The sequence below is a fragment of the Lepidothrix coronata genome, unplaced genomic scaffold (assembly GCF_001604755.1).
Source record: "Lepidothrix coronata isolate B3197 unplaced genomic scaffold, Lepidothrix_coronata-1.0 Scaffold41, whole genome shotgun sequence".
Lineage (NCBI taxonomy): Eukaryota > Metazoa > Chordata > Aves > Passeriformes > Pipridae > Lepidothrix > Lepidothrix coronata.
The window spans coordinates 4,356,063-4,367,814 of NW_016690221.1; the positions used below are offsets into that span (position 1 = coordinate 4,356,063).

Below are 11,752 nucleotides of genomic sequence, written 5' to 3' on the forward strand. Positions count from 1 at the left end.
AGACAGTCAAAATTCAAGAATTTTTCCTGAACATACAAGAATACATGGACAACTAGTGGTAATTATAGTATTTGTCTTCATCACAGTGATCAATTTTTATATATTTATTTTTTACATTGACTAAAACTCACGTTGTTTTCTCACTGTAGTTTTCACCTTCAGTATACAGAGCCAGATTTACCAGCCTTTTAGATACCATTTTCAGTGAAAAAAACTCAACACAAAATGTATGAACTCAGCACTTTATTTGATGAGTGCAAGCCCTCAATTACTCCAGATTAATTTTCTGAAAGAACTGAATTCATAAATAACAAGTTAGTGGTAATTTATTTAGAACATGGGTGACTTAGAGCTCAGGTCCATCTTGAATCTGTATCTCAGTTTTGTTTTTACAACTCATCAAGGAAAGGAGTATTTCCCAAGTCCCCACTAGCTGCCATTGATTTCTTCCCACTGACGAACTTCTTTGCAGCCTGAAAATGAATCAGGAAAGTGGCTGTCAGGAAATATTCACTGCAACAGCTTCCCATGCTGCTCACAGCCTCAAGTCACTAAACCAAACATCCTGACACTATTGTAACGTCATGTAAACAATCTTCCTTTGCTGCATAAACCTAATTGCTTCTAATCCAGCTGTTCATTACTTTATAATCTAAACACAAATGGCAGAATGACAGTTGGATATAAAAGGCATAAACTCCAAAAACGGTTATTCTTAGAAAAATTATTACACCAAAAAATACAGATCTCTCCTCACTACTAAAGCTACTGCTAGTTTATGCTGCAGCACAAATAAGCAATGAATGTAAAAAAAAGCAAGTTTTATATCTTAGAAATTCTCTTTCTGATGGATTTCTGTATGAAGTTTGCTTCACATAAAAGGCACAAGATAATGTGCAGGAGCAATGCAGTTAAATCAATTTATCACTGAAAGCCTAATTGTTTTATTAAGCACATCAAATATTCTAGACTCAGGAATCCAAAAAGACACAGAATCACCTGCATTGGAACTAATATGAAGTTCTCCATGAATCTTACTTGGCAATTTTGGTAAATTTAAGTGAAGTAGATGAGAATTTTACATCAGTCCTAGCTACATTACTTACAGTGTATTGGATTAAAGGATCTTCTGTCAATCAAGTATGTAAAGACATCAAAAGATACCCAGCTGGGATTTGTAAATGAATTGCCTTTTTTTTTTAAAGACAGTATATGTGTGTGTTTACAAACACACACAAATGAGCATCAGTTTCCCACAAAAACAACCCTCACAGAGTGATTAAGGAACACCTGTAGATGCCAACACATACTTACATTCACAACATCAGCAGTGGCTACAGAGTCGATTTTCTGAGCAACAGCAGATGGTGACGTGTGTGTGCCAGACACCAGCGACTCGGAGCCAATTTCATTCAGCAACCCTTGTGCTGTCTCCACTGACATCAAATAGTTGGCTTTCAGCTGATTTCTGCCATCAAACAAAGCACGAAGAACGAGTGAGCATCTGAGTCCTGCTATCACCTTCCCCACCACCCCTGTAAACACAAAGAGGCTTTGGTGCTTTTTAAGTTTTCCAGATTGCTCTCCATTTTGCAAGGTTTTCCTTTTCAAGTACAGAAGGGTTCCATAGTTAGCAAAGTGTCACTACAAATAGCCCAAGCATCAACATGATAGGTATTTGAACATCTACTGCCTCCCCACATGGTCAGAAGATCTCTAACTCAGGATTTCTGTTTGAAGTAACTAATGCAGTTAGGCAACTACTCTATGAAGTTTAAACCTAATGTTTCTTGCGTAGAACAGATGCATGCAGAGCAATTTTGTTTTAAATGACAAGCAGTAAATGTAAATGGTCAGTCTCCTTGTGCAATAGTTCCATGTCTTGTTAAAAGACAGCGAGTTCACACTTTTTTCTGTTTTATGCAGTCTCACTGCTACATATGAAAATCTTTTTTTATAAGCCAGTCCTTTTTTTTTTTAAATACAAAAAGATAGAAAATTATTTATTCCAATAGCAAATTATTAAGTAGCTTGGTATTTCCACCATTTAGCTACTAATGACCAAAGTAGAATCATGTCTAGGCTATCAAGTTTTGAGTAATTATACTTTACATGGAGTCTTATAAGTATTTTACACATGCAACACAAAATTTTCCTACTGAAGTGTCGGTATTACTGTTTCTGTAATAGTAATTTCCCCCCTCCTCCATCTGAAACATTCCTAGGGGCATGTATTTCAAGCCCTTGGATGGAACATCACTAATTCAGCACTTCACACTTGCAGACCCTCATTACTATTATTCTTTGAAGATGGCACAGATTGCTTAATATAATTGTTTTGGGAATTCCTGCAGTGCAACTGTAAAGGGAATTACCTAAATAAGGCAATTTAGGATTTTAATTTAAATACATCTTAATACTACAGAATATGATTAAAACAACAGCATCTGCTGACACTAGCTAATTTCTTATATTGAAAACATGAACACTTACCTAACAAGCTTTTATTAGGAAATAACACTACTGGAGAACCAGTACAGCTTTGGAAACCAGTACTGACAGCAGTTCAGTTTTAATGCAGGACCGTGAGCAGTTCCCCATGGAAATAACTACAGGATGAAAAACTCTGCTGTACAGTCTAAGTGTTTGACAAAGTAGCTCCATGCTAAGAAACTTTTCTTTACAGCACATGAGCCAGTTCTTTACACACTTACTTTGCCGTTGTGACCTCGGCATCGGTGACACCGCCCTGAGCAACTGCCTTTACCTGGTTCAAAGCAGCTTTAATGACCTGAGGAAAATCACACCATTTAAAACTTCTTCCCACATTTAAACTTCAACAGGTTATTTCTACGATCTGGGAATCTTTGAAACTTCAGGGGAGAGCAGCTGACAATGTTAGGATTGTCTGCCTGAACACAATTCTGAACAAAATTAAAACAAAACTAAAACCACTGTAATAAATGCCCCAGTGAGAGACACAGAAACCAGTGTGGATTTTAACTGCACCACAGCTTTAATTTATATGGTCCCACCATTTTTCATGAGAGTATTTGGTTCTGCCAGCTTCAAGAGCCAGCTTACAAATGTAAATCAGCAATTGCAGTCAGCAATTCAAGGCACTTTACTATTTCTAGTTCATATCATGTATTTGTCCTTCCCAGAAAGTAAGTCTCGTTCCCAGCTTACAGAGCTTGGTCATAACTGAACATGTAGCATTCTTATACAGGAAATCAGATTAATTTCTTTTTTTTTAGATGAATCAGTCACTATCACAAATCAAAACACTACTTTGAAGGTTATGTTGTTAATACTTAAATTCTAATCAGCAACTCACCTCCCCGGTATTTGCAGCCTGGGATATGGTATAAATCCCAAAGAGCCCAGAATCAGAGTAATTAACATTAAATGCAGAAGCCTGCAAAAAACAAACATCGTCAACTGTTTCAAGTACCAGAGCAATTCAGCATCAAACACAGGAAAATAATTACTATAAGGATCTAAAGTACTTAATTCAGGAAGCTAAACTCCATCTGTGCAGAGGAAAGATCAGATTGGAAAGCTTCATTGATACACTGTAACGTGTACAAGAATGAAATAATTAAGACTGCAGCCGAAGGTAGTAGCCTTTCAAAGATAATACACATTTTACATAAAATATTACAGAACTTACATCAAATGGCTGGTTAGTTGCTTTAGCAACAGCCTGAGACAATTTGCTGGTAACACAGCTTCCCCTCTTGACAAGGGGCCCAGCTCCCAAAACATGCTGAAGAACACTGAAGGCATTTGTTTCTGCACTCCCAACAGCAGCTCCTTCTGCTACAATAGCAGCGTGGACAAGGCTATCACCATTCTGTTTTCTGATTTCTCCTAAAAATACAAAACCAGAACAAAAGGTAGTAAGTGTTCAGTTGGAAACCACTGTGCATTCAGAGGTATGGAAAGGAAATATTTCCCTTTCACGAGAGGGAAACCAGGGTCTGAAGTTACTGCATGTCTACTCAGGAAGACACCATGAAGCTGTTAGTAGACTGTACACAATTTTAAAAGTCCTTTACATTCAAAATTTTCTTGAAAGGACAAAACCAAGTACCTCACTTGCCTTACTTGAACCTGATCCTAAACCATACACAGTGTGGGATGATAAAACTCAGCGAGTCTCCACACAACAAATATCCAGAAAAGCAGTGCACCTTCTGTTCATAATAATATTTATTCTGGTTTATAGAAACTGGAGTTATTCCAGTCAAATATTAAATGTTGGAAACTTTCTTTCCCCTCCAATCTCTTTAGAGAAACATCCAATACTCCAACTAACCAGTAGCTGTCGGTATCAGTGCAAGATACTGCTCTGAAAGAGCTAAGCATTGCTTTGACTCACGACATTTTAACACATCTTCTCTAAAAAGAAATGCTACCTCCACTTCTTGACAGCCCTTAACCTACTCTTAAGGGAATCTTACCAAAACCATATGCCAGCTTGTTTTTCACTTTATAGAATAAATGATCCTGCAGTTGATCTTGCAGATCTTTGTTGAAGATCTGGGTTCAGTTTTATGGCAGAACTTTCCACGGTGGGGAATAATCCTCTGCTTATTTAAATGGGCTACACCTCTGAACTGTCACCTCCCATGTCCAGCATTTAGTGCAACTATATAGTTTTCAGTTGCAAGTTTGAATAATACTACATTTATAACAGACAGGAAATCAGTCACTCAGAACAAGAAACTTACCCCCTCGATAAACAGCCTTTGCACCAGAAGCACCAGCTCCACTTCGGATATTTAGGAATTGCTCTGCCACTTTCTTTAAGTCAGAGTGCTTCACACCTGCAGTACAAGTTATTCCAAGTAATGCAATGGCATTGAAAAGCTACAGCAGTCAGATAAAAGCGTGTGAAGTGTGTACCACAACACTTTACTTCTAGAGAGAACTCCAACTTCTACTGGAGTTCTCCTGTATGACCCGCAGAGTCCATCCAAGAACACACGTACCTATTCCAACGAGAGCCATTCTCCCACTTGTGAAATTGTTCTGGACAAAATGGTGAAGCTGCAACAGTAAATTCACATTTTAGGGTATTTTGTATAAAAAACAAACATCTTGAGTGTGTTTCTGACATACCCCTTTGTACTTCTTCATGCAGCAAACCCCAACGCTTCCCAAAGGAACTGCCCATAGAATGGCACTTTACTGCATTCCCCAGTGACAACCACAAAACCCTTTTATATAAGAACACTTGCATTTCATTGACAGCCTTATTATCAACAGAAAGCCACTGACAGTAACCACCTCTCTAAGTGTGAATATGAGTTCTGTACCCAGTACTAAAAGCTGCATGAAAATAAAATTACTGGAACACTAGACTAATAAGGTAGTAAATACTAACTGTATATTTCCTAAATTAATCTTCTCTCACAAGTGACATCACCTGTTCCTGATAAAAAAACTGAAGCAGATTCCTAACACAACACAAATAACCCTACCTGCTCAGAAGTAATTTTTCCAACTCTGTAATCTGGACAGTACAAGGGGTTTGCCAGAGCATTCTTGTAAGCTGCAGCATGCAAGTTTTCCAGCACTCCTAAGAGGAACAAAGTTTCAGTGATGATGGTTAATGTAACAGACACCTGTAATGTAACTAAACAAAACAGAGCTGTGGTCCACTTTAAGGACCATAAGATCTGCAAAAGCAGGGCTAGAATAATCCAATCCACATGAAGTTTCATCCAAATCTTTGGGCTGGAGCAATCTGGTCTGAGGCCTTCTATCCTTCTGTAACTTATTAAAAAGAAACCAAAACAAACTAATAACTTGTATATGATCAACACTTTTTGGCCTCAACAGTAAGCTATAAATGCAATCAGTGTGTGGAGAAGGGGTGCAGCAGAAAAAAAACAACAATCTTTTAATTAGTTTCAGAATTATCATCTTCACTGTAAGCATCCCTTGTTCTTGATCTTGAGAAAAGAACAGGCTCTGTAATATTATTTGTAGCTTTGTGAGGTGTCTCATCTATCTCCCTATTGAGATGAAGCATGCCAGTGTCTTAAATTCCCTTCTCTGTAGTTTTTTCTTGTATCCAATAGCATTCTACTCATTCCTGTTTGATATTCTCCCAGTATTTGTTCATACTTTTTCCTAAAGAGATGACAATCCTTTCTTCATAGTTCTGTTTCTGAACATAACGGTAACTGAAAATATTAAATTACTCTGAAAACCAACCTGCAGTTGATGCAAGTTAAAAACAAAACAAAAAAAAGACTGTGACTTGTATTTAAAAAAATAATAGGACTTCAATATAAGCCAGAGATTTTTCCAACATTACATTGTCACCTTCAGTGGGTTATGAAGGTGAGCACCCTTCACAGTGGTACAGATGATGTTTATTGTGCAGAACTACCTGGGTGATCTTGGATCACTACTGTTAATAACAAAAGATAAAGTGGAATAGGCTCGATCTGGCTGAGGCTTTGTGTGTGTCTTTTCGTTTTTCCTTAAACACAGAAACCTAAATTTACAATCCTAAAGCTGGAATCCATTTTCAGTGTGATGAAAATACATGTTGTTTTTATACCAAAATAACCATATTCAAGAAGTCTTTTGTAGAATACTGTTTTCACACCAATGAGTAATACCTAAATAGTTTTTCACTACACAAGCTGTTGCAAATACATTGTCAACAACAGTCATGATTTGCACATTCTTTGGTTGTACTCCAAAAGAATTAAAAAGGTAACATGAAAGCTGTCAAGAACGGTGTAAACTGTCTTCAGTATGTTACTTGCTAAATGTTATCACGGGCTGGAAAAATCTGTGTATTAAAAAAAGTTCCATTACAACAAAAAGATCATACCTATCGACAGGCTGAAATATTAAATGGTCATGTGAAAGAGCAAAAGGGAAACTATTTTTTCCACATTTTTTTCGTTTTGGAGGAACTCTCACAGAGCCAATGCAGTGGATTAGAAAACACTTACCAACTTGAGGACTCTGATAAGCAATTGCTTTATCAACTTTCAATTTTGGCTGAAGATCAGCTACTTCCCATGGTCTGAACTCTGATGCTGTGGTGACATTAAGAAGATACTCCATTACTGTATCACTAGACAAAAAAAGTTACAAAGGCATTAACCACAAGAGTAACACATACTTCTGCAGTTCAAACAGATATGCAAGCAACACATTAACAACAAAATGTATCAGAGCAGTTATTACCACTGCTGTACAAAGTACAAGAATTCAACTTCAGTTCTGTAGCATTCATATGCTCAGGAATATGACACAGAAGTTGAATATTAATATACTGATTTATTGATTTATTACAGAAGCACAAGGACATTCCTCTCACCCTGCAAAATGACAGATCTTTACTACAAGAAGTTTGTACAGAATGCAGTAATTCCCTTTACAGCACATCCAGATACCTACACGTAGTCCCGCAGACATTCAACACTGTAAGCAATCTTCTCTCTTGTTGAGTACACACTAAAGGAGAAAAAAGCAAAACCCATTTCAGCACAGAACATAGAAGTGGATTTCTCCACATTTTCCACATTTATTGAATTCAGCAGCAAGATATGGACTGGAATAATCATTTAACCTTAAATCTGCTTGGGATGACCGTTTAAAGGAGTGATAATACAAACACTGCAGAAACAGACATAATTAAAACTCCCATCTTCAATATTCAAGTAATAACAAGCGTCATGTGACCAACAGAATTTAAGATACCACAATAATTCAAGGTAAAACAGCAAACAAGGCTGAATAGCAAAACAAGAAAAAAATATATATGTATTAAATAAAGAAATATAGAAATTATTCTCTTTGGGCAGAAAACATAATAGGTCTTGTCCTTTTGCTTCAATGCTTTTGTTATTGACAGGAACAGGAAAGGGTAGAGTCTCAAGTCTGTTTTTAACCAAATTCTAAATAAAACAATCTTACTGGATGATTTCAAGATACATTGCAAGAAATGAGGCACAGCGAGATCCCTCTTTTATTTCTCTTAGTCTTGTTTTCTAGGCTTTAAACTCTCAAATCACAAAAGGCAACTACTGTCTGAATTGTTCCCGAACTTGCAGTATGATGAGTAGTATCTATTCACAAAAGATGGAGAAAAAAATAACCTACTGACTTCAGCAAGTTTAATCTTGAAGTCTGAAAAGGCAGAAAGAAAATGTAAGCTTTCTGGACAAATTATATTTCTTCCAGGTACACAACATTTATATTTTGCTTACTGAAAGGTCTCTGTAAAATACAAATCCCGAGTGCACTCTTGGAGCTTAGTAAAATGTGAAGTACAAGATGTTCCTTGACAACATTCACTTTTCAAGTACCAGTTCCACACTGAGCTTATCCACCTACATATTGTTGTGCATATTATCTTCTGTTCCCTTTAGTCACAGGGCTCATTTGCATCTTACCAAGACAGATTATTTCTCTATGTGGTTACAAACCTCAGGCTGCCTCCAACAGCTTCAATGCCTCGAGTAATCCGGAAGGAGGATGCTCCTTTAGTAGTCTGTGAAAATAATAAAAAAAAAAAAAGGCAATTTATAATTCTAGCTATTTAAGAACAGGTTTGGGGTTAATGGCAGCAATAAGAAAAACTATTCAGAAATATTCCAAACACATGCACAAAATTGAGTCTGTGTCAGCCCCCTAAAATAATTTTTACTGCAGCCTAAATAAAATAATCTATGTGCAAAGCTAGGTATAAATATACTACATATATATATATATATATATATATATATATATATACACATACACTTTCAGGCACCCCACAGGAGAGCATAATTCTAAAGAAATATTTCTTCCTGTCTTCCAGGAAGTAATGTCATTTCTCCTGCACTCAAACCAGGTAACCAAGTACCAGGGTACACTGTTTTCCACTTTATAGGATGTTACATTAAATTTTTTACTGTAACATTTATTTTTGCAACAATAAACCTTTGACCACTGCATCTACTGCATCAACATCATAACAAAAGGAATAAGCACCTACCAAATTAGATGCAAGACGAAGCAGGTGAGCAGTTCCCAGGTTACTGGTGGTTTCATATCTGCTGCCCGTTTTAATAAACACACCAATTCTTGAAGCTGGAGAAAAGTTTTCCAGAGATGCAATAACTAAGCCATTTGGTAATTTTGTGATCTGTAATAAAGAGGGAAAAAAAAATGGTTTAGTCATTCACTGGAAGTACAATCACAGCTCTGCTTCGACTGAGTTTTAAAAAAGAAATTAAAAGGAAAAAGAAATAAATACCAGTACTCATACTGACCTCAAGATCCTCAGACTCTGGAGATAATTTCACTTTTGCTGCAGTTGGTGAGCTTTTAACTTTAGGAGCTACTTTAAGAGAGTAAAATCTCTTCTAGAAGAGAAAGCAAAAGAGAATGGATTTCCTTAATTCATTTATCATATGTTCCATCAATACTGAAGAAGCAACTAATTTTAAACTAGAAATACAATGAAGGATTTCAAACCCCAGAGTAAAAACAGTGATTCCCATGTAATTACTCTGATTATTTTTTACATCACTGTTGAAACCTGTGCAATGATTTACACAAGCTTTCTGGAAGTTCAAGAAACAGCACTGCAAGAAAGCTTTTGGTTTTCCCCTCTCTTTGCTGCTGTGCAGTGGGAATCTCTCCTGTCCTATACAGTCTGTAGGACCCCTGCATAGCAATAACTGAACCACAGCCACATGTGCAGCACACCAGCTTGGAGATAACTCTGTTTTTGTCAGGTGTAGGCTCCTGAAGAGTCACCCCTCAGAGCACCAACCTGCCTACACTGACTGCTGCACACAAAGAGGACACGTAGGCAAGTCCTCAAACTGAAGTTTGGACCTGACAGAGCGGGTCCAGAGGAGACCACGAAGATGATCAAAGGGTTGGAGCACCTCTGCTACACAGACAAGCTGAGAGAGCTGGGGGTGTTCAACCTGGGGGAGAGAAGGCTCTGGGGAGACCTCACTGCAGTCCTGCAGCACCTTAAAGGGGCTTATAAGAGAGATGGAGAAAGACTTTTTATCCAGGTAGACAGTGACAGGATAAGGGGCAATGGTTTTAAACTGAGAGAGGGCAAGTTTAGATAAGGTGTTAGGAAGAAATTCTTAACTGTGAGGGTGGTGAGGCACTGGCACAGGTTGCCCAGCAAAGCTGTAGCTGCCCCACCCCTGGAGGTGTTCAAGGCCAGGCTGGATAGAGCTCTGAGCAACGTGATCTAGTGAATGAAATCCCTGACCACAGCAGGAGGGTTGGACCTAGATGGTCTTTAAGGTCCCTTCCAACTCAAACCAGTGGTTTGGTTACAAAACCAGGGGCTAAGAGTTGATATGGCTAAGGGCATAATTAATCTGGGTGCACAAGACTGCTCATCAAGTTCACACTGGGGGGACCCAGGGGTCTTAGCTGTATAAATGAAAACAAACAACTTCATATAAGGAAAATTAATACAATGCAACCTCTTCTAAGAACTCAGACTGGTGAATAAATATGCTAATAATTTCAGGAAAACAGTTAACACAGTCCAGCCTTTTTCTAAGAAACATGTTGAATGTGTATATCTCTACAGTATAAATAAACTGCTAATTCAAGGGATAGGAGATAGCCCCGCGTGCCTGGCATAGAAATAAAGTGATGCCTGCTTTCTAATCCTGCAAAGAGTGTTGGAAAATTTTACTGATTTTTCAGTTACAATTCCATGACACTAGGATTCTAAGAACCAGAAGCAGTTCTTCACATAGCAAAAGCCTTCCCTTCAGCAGCTGGCAACAGAAATGACAAGAGTATCAATTTCGATTCTGAAATTTATTTCTTTCCACCGTCTTTAGAAGATGCTTATACTTGTAGAATAAACTTACATATTACTCTTATTTTCACATTAAAAAAATAACTTTATTCCCATACATGTCAAGGTGAAAACTGAGTGGCAGCAGCACCACTGCCCCCAGCTGTAGGGACACCAGTGATGTAATTGCCCTTGCTCAGCCACAGGCTGTTCCGTGTGAGTCTGGGAAAAACTCCTTTCTTCCCCCACCAAAAACTGGGTACAACACCGAGTTTTAACCTCTAAGCCTCCTTATTTATCAATTACTAAATCATGTCTAAAACAACCACGCTGTCAATCACTCAAAGTCATTCTCCCACTCGGGCGCATTTCTAGCGCAGCTCTAACCCCGGTTCTATCCCGCTGTCCCAGCTCCACGGGAGCCTTTGCAGCGGGACAAGGCCTCTGCCCTCCCGCCTGCGGGACAGGCCGAGCCCCAGCGCCAAAGGCACCACCGTGTCACCACAGGCAGCCGGATCCCCTGAGGGGCCGCTCCCCCCTCGGGCGCTGCCGGGGGCGGCTCCGGTGCAGCCCCCGGGGCCGCTCCCTGCCCGGGCCCGGCCCGCGGCCTGTCTGACCTTCACCCGCCGCCGCGCTCCGCTGCCCGCCCGCCCCGCCAGGCCCCGGACTTGGCGCCCCCCGCGACCCCGCCGCCAGCCCCGCCCGGGGCCACGGCCCGCCCGCGCCCCCCGCCCGGCTCCCGCCCCGCGCCGCCCGGGTCAGGCCCGCCCGCAGCCGCCGGGACGCGGAAAGCGGCTGTCACGGCCGACTGTGCCTCTCCCGCACCGCCCACGACGTCCTCGCGTCCGCCTCACCGAGAGCGACTGCGCGGCCACCGGGAAGCCCCTCATCGTCCCGCGCCCCTCGGCTCGGCCCCGGCCAGGACAAGATGGCTGTGCCGCAGGG

The 11,752-nt window shown here is 39.8% G+C and overlaps 1 protein-coding gene across 1 annotated transcript; it reads right to left on the reverse strand.

Moving 5' to 3' along the window:
- Positions 1 to 226: 226 nt before the first annotated feature.
- Positions 227 to 11,746, reverse strand: LOC108496600 (cytochrome b-c1 complex subunit 2, mitochondrial). Its single transcript, XM_017813460.1, has 14 exons — positions 11,662 to 11,746; positions 9,294 to 9,386; positions 9,017 to 9,166; positions 8,466 to 8,530; positions 7,435 to 7,491; positions 6,984 to 7,108; positions 5,490 to 5,587; positions 4,998 to 5,055; positions 4,737 to 4,832; positions 3,674 to 3,873; positions 3,338 to 3,418; positions 2,715 to 2,791; positions 1,315 to 1,468; positions 227 to 473 (listed from the first exon to the last, which is right to left on the reverse strand). The coding sequence occupies exons 1-14, from the start codon at positions 11,695 to 11,697 to the stop codon at positions 390 to 392; spliced, it is 1,374 nt and encodes a 457-aa protein (XP_017668949.1). The 5' UTR covers positions 11,698 to 11,746; the 3' UTR covers positions 227 to 389.
- Between the last annotated feature and the right edge of the window lie 6 nt (positions 11,747 to 11,752).